At 35.0% G+C, this 18279-nt stretch overlaps 4 protein-coding genes across 5 annotated transcripts; 1 reads left to right on the top strand and 3 right to left on the bottom strand.

Annotated features, from left to right (window-relative positions):
* The first annotated feature begins 704 nt into the window (after window positions 1-704).
* Window positions 705-2495, top strand: LOC17885707 (E3 ubiquitin-protein ligase PUB22). Its single transcript, XM_006293114.2, has one exon. It carries the CDS (start codon window positions 847-849, stop codon window positions 2152-2154), a length of 1308 nt encoding a protein of 435 aa, XP_006293176.1. The 5' UTR covers window positions 705-846; the 3' UTR covers window positions 2155-2495.
* Window positions 2496-6813: 4318 nt separating this feature from the next.
* LOC17887239 (dof zinc finger protein DOF3.5) lies at window positions 6814-7566 on the bottom strand. Its single transcript, XM_006293201.2, has one exon. The coding sequence runs from the start codon at window positions 7561-7563 to the stop codon at window positions 6814-6816; it is 750 nt and encodes a 249-aa protein (XP_006293263.1). The 5' UTR covers window positions 7564-7566.
* A 967-nt stretch (window positions 7567-8533) lies between these two features.
* Window positions 8534-12463, bottom strand: LOC17887236 (lipase-like PAD4). Of its 2 annotated transcripts, none has more exons than XM_006290799.2 (2): window positions 11924-12463; window positions 8534-10095 (listed from the first exon to the last, which is right to left on the bottom strand). In XM_006290799.2, exons 1-2 carry the CDS (start codon window positions 12215-12217, stop codon window positions 8764-8766), a joined length of 1626 nt encoding a protein of 541 aa, XP_006290861.1. In that variant the 5' UTR covers window positions 12218-12463; the 3' UTR covers window positions 8534-8763. The 2 variants fall into 2 exon arrangements, with proteins under 2 accessions (XP_006290861.1, XP_023638830.1); XM_023783062.1 differs by having other exon boundaries at window positions 8534-10089.
* A 1831-nt stretch (window positions 12464-14294) lies between these two features.
* Window positions 14295-16777, bottom strand: LOC17886598 (lipase-like PAD4). Its single transcript, XM_006290795.2, has 2 exons — window positions 16431-16777; window positions 14295-15738 (listed from the first exon to the last, which is right to left on the bottom strand). Exons 1-2 carry the CDS (start codon window positions 16722-16724, stop codon window positions 14401-14403), a joined length of 1632 nt encoding a protein of 543 aa, XP_006290857.1. The 5' UTR covers window positions 16725-16777; the 3' UTR covers window positions 14295-14400.
* Between the last annotated feature and the right edge of the window lie 1502 nt (window positions 16778-18279).

Raw genomic sequence — 18279 nt, 5'->3', positions numbered from 1 at the left:
GTACAAATCCAACAAAGGACCGTTAATGGCACTTTAGGTTTTGTCGGCACCAAAACAAATAGTAACCTTGTTTCTGTCAACAGGTAAGAAGAAATCCCAAAATCTTTCATCTACCTTTCGGTTGATAACAGTTACAGTTGTACATATACAGTTTCCAAGTAAGCCTGCCAAATTTAGACTTTCCTTTTTGTAAAACAGAAGACATTAATAAAAAAAAGTCAATGGGGGATGGCAAGAAAAGGAAGTGGAGGAATCAGCAATTAAGGCATGTGAGTAAAAACTAAAAAAGAGACACAAAGCAGACAAATCTATTTGTGTTCAACACCGCCACAACCAATCCCCAATGACTTCGTTACTATTTACACTTTTTTCGCCGTAATCGCATCTCTTTTGACAAGTCAACACTCTTCATACGTCTCACTTTTCTATCTAATTGTATTTATTTTTATTTATTTTATTTTTAATTGAGAAAAACGAAAGTCAAATCTATGTATAATATACGTTCCTCGTTCGTTCTATAAAAACTATACAAAAAAATAATAAATAGTGACAGCTATCCAGAAAGAGTTAAACAAATCCATGTATTTTCCGTGTGTTTGACTTTTGTAATTATTCTGAATATTTCCGCAACTCCCTTTATATTTAAAGACCCCAACCTTTCATCTCTCTCTCTTCTTGCTAACGTATTAAAACCAATCCTCATATCTCCTAAATCTCAGCTACTACACATTCAAACCAAAGTTTCATTTTTTTATTTTGTAGATTCGTTCGTCCATCTATTTATCAAGTTTACTTCTTCTTCTTCTTCTTTTCGTTTTTGTTTTCTCATATTTTCCGGCGTGTTAAATGGATCAAGAGATAGAGATTCCTTCTTTCTTCCTCTGCCCGATATCTCTAGATATCATGAAGGATCCGGTGATAGTTTCAACGGGCATAACATTCGACAGGGACAGCATCGAGAAATGGCTCTTCTCCGGTAAGAAAAACTCATGTCCGGTCACCAAACAAGTCATTACCGAATCCGATCTCACCCCAAACCACACTCTTCGCCGTCTGATCCAATCTTGGTGTACCCTTAACGCGTCATACGGTGTCGAGAGGATCCCAACTCCAAAGCCTCCGATCTGTAAAGCCGAGATCGAAAAGCTCATCAAAGATTCATCATCTTCGCATCAAAACCAAGTCAAATGCCTCAAACGACTACGTCAAATAGTGTCGGAGAATACTACGAACAAGCGGTGCTTAGAAGCCGCAGAAGTTCCCGAATTCTTGGCAAATATCGTAACTAACTCCGTAGATACTTACAACTCTCCTTCTTCTTCGCTTTCTTCTTCCAATCTCAACGACATGTGCCAGTCAAACATGTTGGAGAATAGATTTGATTCTTCAAGAAGCTTGATGGACGAAGCCCTAAGCTTACTCTACCACCTCGAAGCGTCAGAGACAGCCCTTAAGAGTCTTTTAAACAACAAGAAAGGAACAAATCTTGTGAAAACGTTGACCAAGATTATGCAACGTGGGATCTACGAGTCAAGAGCATATGCAGCTTTGCTTCTCAAGAAAATCCTTGAAGTTGCGGATCCAATGCAGATCATATTGTTGGAACGTGAGCTTTTTGCTGAGGTTCTTCAGATCTTGCATGACCAGATCTCCCACAAGGCCACGAGATCAGCAATGCAGATCTTGGTGATCATATGTCCATGGGGAAGGAATAGACACAAGGCCGTGGAAGCTGGATTTATTTCGATGATAATAGAGCTTTTAATGGATGAGACTTTCTCATCAGAGAGAAGGAACACAGAGATGGCGATGGTGGTTCTTGATATGTTATGTCAATGTGCAGAGGGAAGATCTGAGTTCTTGAATCACGGTGCGGCTATTGCCCTTGTGTCTAAGAAGATATTGAGGGTCTCACAAATCACTAGCGAAAGGGCGGTTAGGGTTTTGCTTTCGGTTGGGAAGTTTTGCGCAACACCATCTTTGTTGCAAGAGATGTTACAACTTGGAGTTGTAGCAAAGTTGTGTTTGGTGCTTCAAGTTAGCTGTGGTAACAAGACTAAAGAAAAGGCGAAGGAATTGCTGAAGCTTCACGCTAGGGTTTGGAGGGAATCACCTTGTGTCCCAAGAAATTTGTATGATTCGTATCCCGTTTGAACATCAAGATTGAGTCAGTCACATATATGTTTGATTAATTCTCATCAGATACAAACAATTCTTTGAGAGTTATTCGTCTTAGAAGTTCATTTAAAAACAAAAAGAGTGGTTTATTTTTGTTCAAACTCAGATTTTCTTTTGTTTTGGTTATATCTTTCCAATGTTCATCATTATGTAGATAATAGTGATATTTTCATGAAATTATGACAAACTGCAAAGGAAATAAATGGCTCACATGTTACTTGGCTATTCTTTTCCACTTGCTTGTTCATTATTGTTAAAGGCTCCTTATTTGTATTCTTTTTGTTAATTTCCTATACTAGTTATGGTCTTATGGAAAACATCTCTTTCAACTTCTCATTTTTATTGAGTGGATAACCTAAAAGTTTACATCATCGATCTGCTTAAACCATTACTTTTAGAGATTTCTATACATCATGTGTAACGTTTCTGACCATTTAATTGATGTCCGCGGAAGTAACATTGCGAATGTTTATGTCGGTACGTTCTTACATCTCCAATCGGACTATTGGTTTATGGGTTCCATTATACATACATGTGTCATGCTTTCATTCGACAATTATTTATTCGTAAGATTTGTCTTCTGATTCCAAAAATCCTTCATATGTGCTTTTGCATTCACCGCCATGCGACTATTGAATTCATTTTATTTTTCAGTTTAAAATGTACATTCTAACGATCTATAGACATTTCATTATCAGACGAACGTATAAACAAACTGAAGAAAATGTTTTGAAAATAAGCTTTGCATTCAGAATTTTCTGTTTTTGGAGACCAATATATAGGAATCCAAAGCACGTTATAGCATATATTATACAGGACGAATCTCTGTATCTATACATCTCGGTTCTAGCAATCAGGGAACATGGCATTGGTGGGAACATGAGAACAGTGTCGTTTTACGTGAAAATTTGAATTGTTTTTGTTAATTTATAGGATAATATTCAATATAATTTCCTAAGGTTTTACCTAAATAATCACCCAGATCAAGTTTATTTGGATTACATTAAAATTTACGCTTATCTTTTTTTTTTGTCTCCGATATATACAGGTTAGTAATGTACGTACTTGATACACATAAATTTGAGAACATGTAAAAGGTATAAAAGAAGAAAAAACCATTCAACGTAAGATACTATCAAAAATTTGACGTATTAATAAATAAAAAACACAACAGCATACGTTAATATTGAATAAAAGTGTAACACATGTACATGAGCAGTAAACCGTAGTGGTCCAATAAACCGTTACAGTGTTTTCGTAGTTAAAGATCAAACTGTACATGTAACATTGCGATTTCTGATTCGATGCCTCTTTCTACGTATTATAAATAATTAAGGAAAAAATAAAAATAAATAAATAATTAAGGACCAGAAAAATAAGAACCGATTAGGAAAAGCTAAGACAAAACAGCAGCTGAGTATTTGACCGTCATTCTCACTTTATTTGGCTATATCAGGGGACTTGTATATATATAATTATTATTTTTAGTTGTATATATATATAATAAATGTCATGAATATATCAAAAAGTCAGATCTTACGTTACGAGCAACCATGTCGCAATCTAAATAAGAGTTAAAAACAAAAAACTCAACTAAGTTGGTCTGGTCCTGCCTCTCGACCACGGCCACTTGCACTTGTAGTTAAAACGATATGGGAAGAATAATATCCCTACGGTTGACATATAGTATTTCAATTATAATTTTGAACAATATCTATGCGCGTGAGCGTGGCGTACACCCACAGATGCGCTTATATCTCCTCTTTGATGGTGAATGTATGATACAAGTAGGTTCACATTTAACGACTAGTGTGTATGGTTAAGAACTTCTAATTTAATGAATTCCATTTTTATGTAATGTTTCAATTATGTAAGGACGTTAAGTCGACACGAAGACTTGGGTTTACATGGCGGTGGTTCACGTTAGACTCGGTCCCCTTTTTTATTTATTTATAAAAGCTTATTTCAATGTCAAAAATTGTAGTTTTGACAAAATTTTAGAGGTATGCCTACTCTCATGTAGAATCGAACAAATTATTTAAAAGCTTTTAAAATTTTACTTGTATGGTTGACTTGGAACAATCACTAACTGAAACACCTCATTGCGAGGAAAAATAAACACAGAAATTGTAAATAATCGTCGATACAACATTTTTTCCATTTTAATTTCTTAATCCTATGTTTCCATGAACCTACACGTCCTTTGGCTTGAAATCAATAACTAAGAAAATACTTCTCTTCCTAATCCGAGTTTTGGAGTCGTTGGTTCTTCTATAGAAGCTTTCCCAAAAGGATGGAACCATTACGGCTAATTTCAACAACATTATATTACTCGTGCAGATGCCCCTATTTTAGGAAAGAACAAACTCTCTGAAGGATTTGGTTTTGGTTGCACTAGCAATTTCAGAAAAATAACTAGACCCACAACTCAATCAGACGCCACTCCATAATCAGGCAAAGTTTCGTTTAAAGTTTAGATTTTTTTTGGTTAATTATTATTGAATTTCGGTTTGGTTATTTTACTATTTGTGTTTTACAGATAGATAAAATGAGTATATTTTCCAAAACTGTAAACATAAACAGGTTGTTTTTTCAAAATTTACTCTGTTATATATATACAAATTAAACCTTAGTACAGTACTATGTCTCTTGGAATTTAGTCTCCTCATGTTTCTTCTGATACTCACTTAGCTTCCACGTTATCTCTATTGATTTGATATAAACTTCTCACGCCAAAGAACACTTTGATGTGGCACGCAAATAGCAATCCTTTTCTTGTTTCAGCACAGAATATTGTGTTTTCACATTCATGTAGACAATATGAATAACCTAAAAAAATCTAATTCCGGTTGAATAACTTAATCAGAGCTAGCCTAAGTCAGTGTTTATTTAGTTATCCACGACCCTTTACCTTGTAACCAGTTCGATAAACATTTCTGATTAAGGACCTTAATTATATGTATAATCTTCTCCACTCCACTAGTGCTTGGACGTATCGTACGTTGGTAACTAATGATACTATTGAAATTTGTATCGTTGGTATCAAGGAGATCAAGTTTATGAGTTATGACGTTGGCCACCGTCTGTGATTTGCTACCCTTCCTCCATAGCCCTCCCCAAAAAAAAGAAAACGAAACTCTTGCTCCTGTAAATATCTCTTTTTTGTTATCAAACTGTTTTCAGCTCACAATGTCACAGCCCATGTAATACAGTTTTTTGTTTTGAATAAATTATACATTCAATTAAAAAAAAACATAACTAATTAACAACTATAAGAAATGATAAAATCTATCCTAGAAACTCAAAGCTGATGACGTATCTGACCATATATGGTCACATATATCATCTTGTGACAAAATTAATTACGCTATCCGTCCTTAAATTTTGCACATATATTAAATATTTTTATTTTCGGATAAAGTTCTACAAGAAAACAAAACAAAGCTGGTTTTCAAGTAAAACAATTATTTGATTATTCATAATTTAGATTATAAAAAAATATCTACATTTTCGTTTTGGTGCTTACTATTAAGAACTCTAATTTCCCTTTGCACTAGGCTTGACAAGGCAATATTTAATGAAGTAAGGAAAAAAAAAATTAAATGCACAACTGTTTTTTTTTTGTTTTTGGGGGACATCAATTCACAACTGTTTTCTGAAGTAGTAATAAGAGTTTAGTAATTTCTTGGATCAAGTGGAGATGTATGGGGAACGTGTGTGACGCGCGCTAAGCTCGACAATAAACAACTTTCCAAGTTAACTTCTCTGCCTACCTCTCAACACTACTTGCGTAATTTCCTCTATTCTAGTTCACCAAATCTGTGTTCTAGTCCTTTTTCTCATTAGACAGTATGATTTCTTTTTGTAGGTTTCCTAATTCTCTGACCAGAAAGAATGTTTCTTAATCTATACGTATATATTTTTATAACTATTATGTAATTAAAATTGTCAGAAAATTAGACACAACTAATATTTTTTACCTCTAACAGTTGTACACTTGAATAGGAATAAGAGCTACATATTCACATGTACGTAGACGGCCTAACTTGTATCAATCCTTTACCAAAAAAAAAACTTAAGGTAGCTCACATGTCAAGATTATCTGATTAGCGACCAGTTAGTTTGTGGTCCGTACATGTAATTTTTTTTATATAATGTAGTTAGAAAGGAGTTTTGAACGAAAAGTAGGAACAAATATGCTCTTTCTCTGACACTCCCTTTTTTTGGAGAAGGATCTACACACACACATAGGCCTGACTCCAGAGATACTTAACAGGCACACACACGTGCACCCGTGATACACGTGCGTCTCACTTTCAGTGAATTGCAAGTTCAAGTTAAGTAACAAGCAAATCTCAATCGAATCCAAAGACAAGGACCTCCACGTGGGGATTCTTGAGGAAATCTTGAAAACGACTAATTATCACATCATATAGGTCGAGTATAACCAAAATAAATATATAATCCCTTGTATAGGTATACCCCCCTTAAAATTTGTACTTGAAATTATCGACTCTCTTAATTACATGAAATGATTCATAAGATTATCATATAATTGTGTATATCATATGTATGTATATAAATAGGTACAATAATACAAATTCATATTTATATATGCATCCATATATATAAGGATCATCCATCGGCTGAGAAATCAAAAGGGCTCCAACTTCCGAACAATAGGTTGGTGGAATCGTTTGATTCATCAGCGAAATGAGCTACCGGTTCGTGCACAGCCTGAGCCGGAGCCACACCAACGTCTACGTGGTTATGACCAATCAACAAAGCATCAGACCAAACAACATTAGTGTCTAAAGAGAGAAGCTCTTCACCAGGAAACGGAGGCAAACCATTATTATAACCACATTCATCCACAATGTGTTCCACCTGATTATTATAATGATGACCGTCATTGATGTCCATACTCCATGAAGGGTCCATCGAAGTGCCGGTAGGATTATCGACCAGAAATTCAGTAGTGACCACTGTGGCTAAATCGCAGTTTTCTTGTGGTATAGATTCGTCAGACTTTGGGTTCAAGAAGTTGGCGTAAACAAGAGCAAGATCGATGCTAGGTGAACCACCACCTGAGCTGCCAGAGTTAGCGGCTATGCCGGTTTTAGTGTTGTTACCAGAGGATGATTTGGGGCGGCGGGACTTGCGACAGCCACCACCAACAGGAACATTGCGGAGGGAGCCACCTTTGGTCCAATATCTGCGGCAGCCTTTGCAGAAGTATCGAGGCTGAGTGAGGCTATAGTTGTTGTAGTAACAGAACTTTGTGTTGGATGATCCACATCTTGGACAGCTCGGAGTTATCTCCGCGTTTGCGTTTGCGTTTGGCCGCCATATGAACGATGACGTCATGACCTCTGTTCTCTCCATATCTTTCTCTCTTCCACTCTCCCTATCTCACAGGAAGAATGAGTTATATACGCATGCATGAATGTGTGTGTGTGAGTTTGTGCAATGTGGAGAGGGTGTAACACGTGGGCGCTGGAGAGTGGAGGAAGTGTGGGGGGAGCAAATGCCTCGTAAGGCTGCACTCACTGTTGCTTCTTGGGGGAGACAGGGTTAAGGGTTTTGAATCTTTGATATATACTAAAATACTAGCATTATATAGTTTTCTCATAATAAGATATGAAAAAAGAAAATGGTTAATTAATAGATCGTCTTGGAGATTGTTTCGAAGCGAACTAAGAAGCCTATGGCCTCTTTGGAGAGATGGGTTATTTGTGTACATTGAGCTATTTGTACGGCTTAGTTAATGGAGACTGCACGATTACTATATGTCTTCTCTTTTGTCGACTTATGTAGAAGGTAAAATCACTTTAAAAAAAATTAAAATGTTTATATCAGTAATGAGTAATATGAAACATTTTTCTATTGAGACAGACGATGAAGATTTTAGTCAAAGCCGTTAAGGATCAGAACTTGTAAGTAGACGGATCATATAGAGTGCATATTATATATAGTATGAAAGTGGTATGAAAGGTATGCGTAACGATCCGCGAATAGAAATATGAAACGAGGAGGGTGAAACAAGAAAGCACAAGTTTTGAAGAACAAGGACTGTCTCTATTTGTATACTTGTAATTTGACTTGTATTAATTTCAATTAGTTTACCCACGAAAGAAGGAGGCTTGGAAAGGAAAATCTGAATGGGGTAAAGAGCTTCTTGGATCATGTGAATGATGGCGATCTCCAAGAATCCTATGTAGGTCTTACGTTTATATATCTATGTATATTAATAAAACATTCCTAAAAATTAGCTTATACCATATACTATATACAGTATGCAGAAATTAGATCACCATCACACTATACTACTACATGTTGGTTTTAAAGTAATAAATTTACAAAACTTGTTGAACATTATTTTAACGATAAAGATGGTTTTACAGTGGTAACATAAATGAGAAAAGTCGTTTTACAAAAAAAAAAATTAAAATAAAATGAGAAAAGTCTTGCAACAAAACATGAATAACAATGATACAGATTGAGGAATTTTACGGTGGTTGGTAAATTTCATAACGATTAGCTCCCCCCCAACACTATCAAACATTAGATATGCTATTATTCCTACTAAGTCTCCATAGCGTCACTCTCACCATCAACCATCTCGCTTCCATTTCCAAAACCCATTTTCAACTTAAACTCTTCTAGATTCCTCTCCCACACTTTGTAACTCGAGTTAATAGCCAAAACATCCACAGAAACCTCCTTTTTCTTCTTCAATTTATTCGCATAACTTTCGAACTCGAGAATGTTTTTCCATAACAAGTCTCTGCTCTGCGCATCACTACTCTCTCTTGTCATCTCATCCAACCACTCCTTTGCTTGCTCAAGCTTAGCCCAAAAGCAAGTATCTTGCGTAGCGCTAGTGTATCTGCTTCTCACACACTCCTCAGGCTCTCCACCTTTTTTCCACCATTTATCAATCACCACATACCTTTTGGGTCTATTCCCCTGATCCAAGTAATGTCCACCACTCTTTATATCTCTGTTTTTGTAGAAATTCGCAATGTCGAGTGGCTCAGCTAAGAGTTGATAAAATTGAGATGCGTAAATCCATTTCTTCCCTAGATGAAAATCAAAAGGCAATTCATTGGTCTCCACCATTTCAAACACTCTGTCCCAAAACTTAGCTAGCCTCATGCGACTCATGTTCACCTTATAGTCTCTTTTCAATGAATAACGTTTGAAGAAATCGTAGTAACCTAGCTGCTCTTGTGATGCGTCGCAACGGTCTTTGTACCATTGAATCTCTAACCTTGCTGGCAAGACATAAGCAAGGTCATTAGCTAACTCAGCCGATCTCAGAATCGGATCTCGACCAATCCTTGTAGCTCTTTCAATACATTCCTTCACTGATACACCTGTTTGGTCATCACAAGTGAATCCTAGAGCTTCAACGGCTAACGCAACTCCAGCTTCATAGCTATTGTCAGGTATGTTCCCAACAAGAGAGCTTCTAGATTCAAGAAACATGTGACAGAGTATTGACACATAGTATCCGTACCTTTGATGTTCATCGGTATGTGGAGTTCCCGTGGCGTTGAGCACTTGAAACATCCTACGAACGGAATCAACATTGTCTAGACAGACACCTCCATTGTCAGAACAGAAAAGATAGGTTCCAAAGGGCCATAACTGTTCATTGCTGCTCCTAGGAACGTGGTCGTGGATGGAGACCACGTGGCAGAAGTTGTGCGCTAAACGTGATCGTGAGATTGAGGTGGAAAGAGATTGGTTTCCGAATAGAGGAGAGCCAAAGGTGATGCATATGAGGCGGAATGACGGCGGAGAAGGTTTAGAGAGAAGCCAAAGTGCGGTGAGAGCGGCTAATGCGCCGCCGGTTGAATGGCCGGTTATCACCACCAGCTGTTTTCCTACCAATCCTTCTTCAATCTGCATCTACGTTAATTCAATCGATATTGTGGTAAATTAGTTGGTTAATTAAGATTAACAAAAACGAAACTGATCATACCCTTAGTCAATCTTATAAAATCACATATAGATTTAGAGAGTAATTTGCTAATATACCATTTTTCAACTTAAATTATATACAAACAAATTCCACTTACGATAAGTTCTTGTTTTGCTAGTATTCAAAATCTTCGTATCCTTGCTTATTAAGACAAAACAAAAACTAAAGTATTGGATGAAAAAAGCTTTTCGATATGGCCACACATAGCTATGGTTTAAAAACTTTAGAGTAATTTCTTCCAAAATATCACATTTTAAGCTTTTTATTTCTAAAAATATCACAATTTGTTTTTTTTTTTCCCAAAAAAGCCATAAACATAAAGATTGATTTTCGAAAGTGTAGAACCAATTTTTTAATGTTTGGATTAACTATTTATATTTAAAATACAATTTTTAGGAGTAAAGATTAGTGTTTTGGGATTTTGAAATTAGTTTTTAATGTTAAAAAGTATAGTTTTAGTTATATGTTATTTTTGGAAAAAATTAGTTTAGTAGTATTTATAAAAAATAAAAATCATAATGAAAATTTTGGAAAAATATTAATTTAGTGGTATTTATGCAATTTCGCAAAACTTTATAAGCACACAGAACTTCGACAGGTGTGTTAAGCATAGATATTAAGCTACCATTAACATATTCACTTAACTTAACCATTAATTAACGGACTTTCCGTTCCAGGAAGTCTATGGCGGGTCTGTTTTAATTGTTTGTTTCTTGAGATCTAACCTATTTGGTGGGTGTCTTATTAATAAAAGACCTGTTTAAAATAAAAGAATATAGCGTTCATAATTCAATATAATCTATAAAATTCTTCTTAATTAACAAAATCTAATTATTATTTTTAACTGTAATTTAAAATTACGTTTATAATTTTGCGATAAGAATAATTTATTCTAAATTGATTTTTCTTCTGAGGAAATCAAAATCTCTATGATGAATAGAAGGTTGCAATTAGGCTTGAAGATTGGTTTGGGATCAAAATTTTAATAATTGTGAACTTGATTTTATGATGTTAAATCGAAATTAATTAAATTTGGTTAACTGAGAGTAATTTGTTCTTATAAATTGGATAAAATAATAATATCTATAGTTGGTAGTTGGTGAACTGGGCGGAAGGTAAAAGTATGGGATAAAACTAGAAATAGTTTAGTTTATTGCATAGAAAAATTGGTACATGCCCTTAATTAATTAGTACTTTATAATCACTTGAGCAGACGGACGTGATGGCATGCAAACAAAAATTCAACTTGGCTTGTTTTTTTTTTTTGTTTTTTTTTTTTGTCGACAACTTGGCTTGTTTAAGCATGCTTTCCGAGATAATGACTCATGACAATGTACAGATTATGATATTTTTAAAGGTGGAATAATTGTATCAACTAGTCTTTTTAGGATTTTTATAAGAAAAACATCTCTTTATGTATTTATCTAGTATCTTAAAACTGTTTCTTGGCTACAGCGTATTTCACGGAAAAAAAAAAAAACACTTATGTGGTTTGCAAACTCATTAATCCACTATGAAATATGTAATTAAACTATCTCTTAAAAATCAGACGAATAATAAGTAGTATAATTGTTACGAAAAAAAAAAAAGTAGTATAGTAATTTTAATTTTTCCCTTTGTGTTAGAAATATTAGTCACAATCACATTTAATTGTATTTTGATTTCATTTTTTCTTTTTATTAGAGGGTCATATTTTAGGTATATTGATTTCTAAAAACACAGTAGTAAAAAAGATAGCATAAAAAGAAAACAAACCTTTAATTGAAGGAAGAGGTTGAGTATGAAAGCGTCAAGCATAGGCGGAAGAGGCTCCTCAGAGGCTAAGCCGGGGAAAAGCCCATCTGGGGAGACATCCAAACCCACAAGATTCCCCAGCTGAGTCAACGGCACCGCCGGCACAGCAACGTAGGTGATTCTGTCTATGCCCTGGATCTTTAAACCGCCGTCGCAGTTGGCGGCGTTGCATAAACTCCAAGAATCGGTGAGCAACGGAGTGGACGCCATAAGAGATGCTTGTAACTCACTCGACTCGAATCTACATTCTTCCATGTATTGATTGCTAATAGCGAGAGTTGCTGAAAGATTACTCGAATCTACATTCTTCTATGATTGGATTGCCCATATAAACGAGAGTTGCAGAAAGATTACGTTTTAGCAATCGGATTGTTTATTTTTAGAATTCCGAAGAAAAAACATAGTATTTTCCTGGGAAAAAACAGAGTATTTTATTTTTATCTGCAACCTTGATACTCTTGTGGCTCTTTCCTATGTAATTTCTAGGAAGCTAATTCGACGACTCCTCTCGCTAAAAGTCTCTTTTTATAATGGACTTGACTGAAAGGCAGGTCCATTATAATTTTTAAAATCAATGTTTTGAGCTAAAGGACAAAAGTAAATATACAAAAAGAGAATCAACGCATTTTCCAGTGTAATACCTGAATGGTTCAGAGTTAAAAATAGATTGGAAAATGGAAAGGAAATTTCAAGTTTTAATACTAATAAGTGACTTTGCAACTTACTGATAAATAAGTCTTTTTGGCGTAAGATGTTTTAGTCATTTAGTTTTAGACTCACAGTGACTTGAGGAGGTCCGAGTACTTGCAATTGTTGTGGACCTGTGGTCTCCTCCCTCTTGTTATGATTTTAGTAATTTACTTCATGAAAATTGAAAAGATTTATATTTCATTCCAAAAAAAAAAAATTAAAAAAAATTTGCAGTGATAGATCCATCTCATCTTTTTAATCACTGTTTGGGATTTTATGTGTGGAAAAGCTAGAGTATGAAATGGGGCGGCAATTATCGTTTTAGCATTAAAAGTAATGATTCGAGGCATTGGAAGATATACCTGGTGAATGGTGATTAAGACTTCATCAAGCATAAGAGCATGTGGAATGGAGTTTTTTATTTATAGTTTTTAGTGATTTTTAATAGTAAATTGAGCATTTTTCAAAAATAAGATTTAAAAAAATGATCTATCTCCAATGGTAAAATTTTCATTGGAGTTCTTAAAAAAGAATTGAAAAATATAATTTTATTAAACAAGAAAATTATTAAATTTTATAAAACTTGTAACACACATAATATAAAAACATAATAAAAACATATAATATAATTATATTTTAATTTATTTTTTCTTAAACTCAAACCACTCATATGTCACATAACACTAAGAAACAATCTCAAAATATTTTAACTAAGATACATGACCTTAGATTAATTTTCATTATTGATTTAATTTTTGGTTTTTTATTAGAGAGAAACTAGTTTACAAACTCCCAGTGAACATAGGTGTTGTTCGTTTCGCAGTCGCAGGAGCATGCGATTGCGACTGAAAGTTGTTTGTTTTGTAATCACAGGGTCATGCGACTAGTCGCTGCGATCAATCGCAAGATCCTGCGATTAAAAATTTTGATCGCAAGAAAAAACAGCGATGCAACTGTTTTAATTGTCATTAGTTGCGCGATTATGAAACGAATAACATCCCGTGATTTATAATCGCAGTGTCGCAGTCGCTTGCGATTATAAAACGAATATGACAATAAAGAAATGGTAAGATGAAAGAGATCATCAAAACACTTCATGTCAAGGAAAATATCAAACCTGATAATGATAACTGAAGAGAGTTACTATCTAAATAAATTATATAATTTTCGGGTTTGATAGAAGGTTTATGAAATCAAATTACGAAGAAAAATAGTGAAAGCTCCATCACTGTCCTTTTATCATTGTTTGAGCTCGGTGTAAAACAGATGCATTACAAAATGCAAACAAAGCTTTTCACAAGAACATATACATCTATGTTAACTACAAAGGTGTTAGGACAAACATTGTTTTGTTTTGTAACAAATGATGTCTTTTTTCATTGTTTGAGCTCGGTGTACATCAGATACATTACAAAGTGCAAATCATAGCCCTTTTACGAGAACATATACATCTCTGTTAACTACAAAGATATTCGGGCAAACATTAGTATTTTTCTCTGTTTTGTACTAAATGATGTTGATCAATCAATCTGAGACATTTATATGCCTTACAAAAGTTTTTTAAAAAAAAACCCATGGCTTTACATTAGAAAATATTGCAGAAACTTGTTGAACATTAATTAAAGACAACGATGGTTTTAGAATAGTAACATATATGCAATAAACCATGAACAACAACAATGTTACAGATTGTTATATATATATATATATATATAGCATATCAAACATTAGATATGCTGTTAATCCTACTACGTCTCCATAGCGTCACTCTCATCAATAACCATCTCACTTCTATTTCCATAATCCATTTTCAACTTGAACTCTTTTAGATTCCTCACCCACACTTTGTAACTCGAGTTAATAGCCAAAACATCCACAGAAACCTCCTTTTTCTTCTCCAATTTATTCGCGTAACTCTCGAACCGGACAATCTTTTCCCATAACAAAGCTCTTCTCTCCGCATCACTACCCTCTCTTTTCACCTCATTCAACCACTCCTTTGCTTCCTCAAGCTTAGCCCAAAAGCAAGTATCTTGCGTAGCTGTAGCGTATGTGCTTCTCACACACTTCTCAGGCTCTCTAGCTCTTTTCCACCATTTATCAATTACCTCATACCTTTTGGGTCTATTCCCCTGATCCAAGTAATGTCCACCACTCTGTATATCTCTGTTTTTGTAGAAATTCGCAATGTCGAGTGGCTCAGCTAAGAGTTGATAAAACTGAGATGCGTAAATCCATTTCTTCCATAGATGAATATCAAAAGGCAATTCATTGGTCTCCACCATCTCAAGCACTCTGTCCCAAAACATAGCTAGTCTCTTGCGACTCATGTTCACCTTATAGTCTCTTTTCAACGAATAACGTTTGAAGCAATCGTAGTAACCTAGCTGCTCTTGTGATGCGTCGCAACGGTCTTTGTACCATTGAATCTCGAGTCTTGCTGGCAAGACATTAGCAAGCTCATTAGATAACTCAACCGATCTCAGAATCGGAGCTCGACCTATTCTTGTAGCCCTTTCAATACATTCCTTGACTAATACACTACTTTGGTCATCACTAGCGAATCCTAGAGCTTCAACAGCTAACGCAAGTCCAGCTTCATAGCTATTTTCGGGTATATTCCCATCAAGAAAGCTTCTAGACTTAAGAAACATGTGAGAAAGCGTGAACACATAGTGTTCATACCTTTGATGTTCCTCGATATTTGGAGTTACCGTGGCGTTGAGCACTTGAAACATCCTACGAACGGAATCAACATTGTCTAGACAGACACCTCCATTGTCAGAACAGAAAAGATAGGTTCCAAAGGGCCAGAATAGTTCATTGCTGCTCCTAGGAACGTGGTCGTGGATGGAGACCACGTGGCAGAAGTTGTGTGCTAAACGTGATCGTGAGATTGAGGTGGAAAGAGATTGGTTTCCGAGTAAAGGAGAGCCAAAGGTGATGCATATGAGGCGGAATGACGGCGGAGAAGGTTGAGAGAGAAGCCAAAGTGCGGTGAGAGCGGCTAATGCGCCGCCGGTTGAATGGCCGGTTATCACCACCAGCTTCTTTCCTACCAGTTTTAATTTCAATCCTGGTTTGATCTGCACGTTAATTCAATCGATACTGTGGTAACTAACTGATTATGTAGCCTAGTCAACATTGTAAAATCACGTATATATAGAGTTACAGAGTAATTTATTTTTTGATCAAAAAAGAGTAATTTGTTTTTTATTTTTTCATTATAAGGATTTGCTACTCATCAATAGTAATAGCAACTTGTTTTTATTCAAGATCTTCAAATCCTTATAATGACAAAATAAAAACAAATGATGGCTGGCACATACATCATGGGTCAAAAACTTTTTGAGCGCAGACATTAAAGAACATCGACTTACTTGATAAATCACTTGGGCGGAATGACGTGGGAGTATATTCAAACCAAAATTCAACTTGGTTGGTTGGTGATAAACAATAATTAAAACACTTATATCTAGTTGACAAACTCATTATTAAGACTGAGATATATTAAAAGAAAAACGTTAATAAGATATTGATATGGTCATCTCCTTACTCCACCATGAAATTGAGGTATACATGACGTTGAAGAAAATTCAATCTTTTCTTTTTCACAAATCCAAACGAATAATTGTCTATGATGGCATTTACTTTGTCATAGAATTTGACACAATAGCATTTAATTGTATTTTGATTGTCAACTTGTAAAGTATTAATTGAAAGTTAATAAGCAAGTAAAAAAAAGATTGCATAAAAAGATAGAACAAAGCAAACAAACCTTTAACTCACGGAAGAGGTTGAGTATGGAAGCGTCAAGCATAGGCGGAAGAGGCTCCTCGGAGGCTAAGCCGGGGAAAAATCCATCTCCGGCGACATTCAACCCCACAAGATCCCCCAGCTGAGTCATCGACACCGCGGGTACAGCAACGTACGTGATCCTGTCTATGTCCTGGATCTTTATACTCCCGTCGCAATTCGCAACGTTGCATAAACTCCAAGAATCGGTGAACAACGGAGTGGACGACATGAAAGATGCTTGTAACTCACTGGTCTCGAATCGACATTCTTCCATGATAGGATTCGACGAGAGAGAGTTGTAAAAAGATAATGTTTCTTCTCGGATTGTTATATGTTTCTTTCGTGGCTTTTCCCTTCCATGATTAATCCATTTAGATATATAAAAGATTGAGATGGTGACAGAGATGAAGCAGGCTCAACTGACATTGGTCATGCATAAGGATGTTACGGGTCACAAATATAATATTTGTACACTAAATTGAAAATACACATTCAAAAGATGGTAAACTAATGTAACAAACTCTAATGCAATTTCTTTTCATATGCATAGTATTATTTATTTGATCCGTTTCGCAAGATCTTTCGTTTTCTATTTAAAAAATAAACATATTATTCAATTAAAATAAATAAATAGTGGTATGTCCATTATGTTATTTTAGATGGCTACTTGCTAGAGGGACAAAAGTAGAATAGAATATGAGAATCATATAATCTATGTAAATCTGAATGGTTCAGAGTCTGAACTTCAGACTTAAGCATAGACTGAAAAACGGAAGAACAAAAAAAATTAATGTGTTGATACGGAGTGAATTTCTGGTAAGAGCCTATCATCTTTCATGGAAACTTAAAGATAAATCAAACGATATTGACCGAGACATTGAAGTATTTTTGGGGTAAAATGTTTTAGATCACTCACCATGACTTGAGGAGACTTTTAATATAGGTCCTTGTTTCCTTGTTATGATTTTAGTAATTTACTGCATGAAAAGCTGGAGTATGAATTGGGCCAGTTATCATCATAAAAGAAAACGGTTCGAGGCATTAGCAGATAAACCATATTAAGACTTAATTAAGCATTATTGAAAACTCTTGCATAGACAAATGCTCACGATGAAAGATATCATCTGAACTCTTAATATCAAAACCTGATAATGATCATTGAAGAGAGATTATCTAAATCAATCATGTAATTTTCCGGGTTTTATAGAAGGTTTATGAAATACAATTATGAAGAAAAAAAACAGTGAAAGCTCCATCATTGTCCTTTATCATTGTTTGTGCTAAGTGTAGATCAGGTACATTCCAAAATGCAAATCAAAGCTTTTTACAAGAACATATATACATCTATGTAGCCTTTTATACATCTATGTTAACTACAAAGATGTTAGGACAAACATAGTTTTTCTGTTTTGTACCAAATGATGTCTTCTTATCATTGTCTGAGCTCGGTGTAGATCAGATACATTTGCAAATCATAGCTTTTTTTTTCGAGAACATATACATCTATGTTAAATTACAATGGTGTTAGGACAAAAATTAATATATTTTCTTTGTTTTGTACTAAATGATGTTGATGTTGATGTTGATCAATCAATCTAACACATATATATGTCTTACAAAAGTTCAAAAGTCCACGACCTTTTGAAGTTTATAGTCGTCACCCTCTGACTGTATCAGAAGCTAAAACCAATCTAGCAAATGTCACTTTTACCGTTCTTGAAAATCAGTCAAGAAAGGCTTTAGTCTCTTCTTCTACCTTGATTGGTTCAGCGTGAAACTATTGGTTAATAGATTAAAGGCTTCTCGTTATGCAAATTGAACAATCAGAG

Source organism: Capsella rubella, unplaced genomic scaffold (genome assembly GCF_000375325.1).
Source record: "Capsella rubella cultivar Monte Gargano unplaced genomic scaffold, Caprub1_0 scaffold_5, whole genome shotgun sequence".
Taxonomy (NCBI): Eukaryota; Viridiplantae; Streptophyta; class Magnoliopsida; order Brassicales; family Brassicaceae; genus Capsella; species Capsella rubella.
The sequence above is the reverse complement of the archived record's forward strand: the minus strand, read 5'-3'. Positions and strand labels throughout refer to the sequence as shown.

What these genes read in the sequence shown, in the direction of transcription:
- LOC17887239 (XM_006293201.2), bottom strand. Translation starts at nt 7,563, where the DNA reads ATGGAGAGAACAGAGGTCATGACGTCATCGTTCATATGGCGGCCAAAC.
- LOC17885707 (XM_006293114.2), top strand. Translation starts at nt 847, where the DNA reads ATGGATCAAGAGATAGAGATTCCTTCTTTCTTCCTCTGCCCGATATCT.
- LOC17887236 (XM_006290799.2), bottom strand. Translation starts at nt 12,217, where the DNA reads ATGGAAGAATGTAGATTCGAGTCGAGTGAGTTACAAGCATCTCTTATG. An exon ending in ACCTCTTCCTTCAATTAAAG is followed by an intron (nt 10,096 to 11,923) that starts GTTTGTTTTCTT and finishes GAATTAACGTAG; the next exon opens with ATGCAGATTGAAGAAGGATT.
- LOC17886598 (XM_006290795.2), bottom strand. Translation starts at nt 16,724, where the DNA reads ATGGAAGAATGTCGATTCGAGACCAGTGAGTTACAAGCATCTTTCATG. An exon ending in ACCTCTTCCGTGAGTTAAAG is followed by an intron (nt 15,739 to 16,430) that starts GTTTGTTTGCTT and finishes ATTAACGTGCAG; the next exon opens with ATCAAACCAGGATTGAAATT.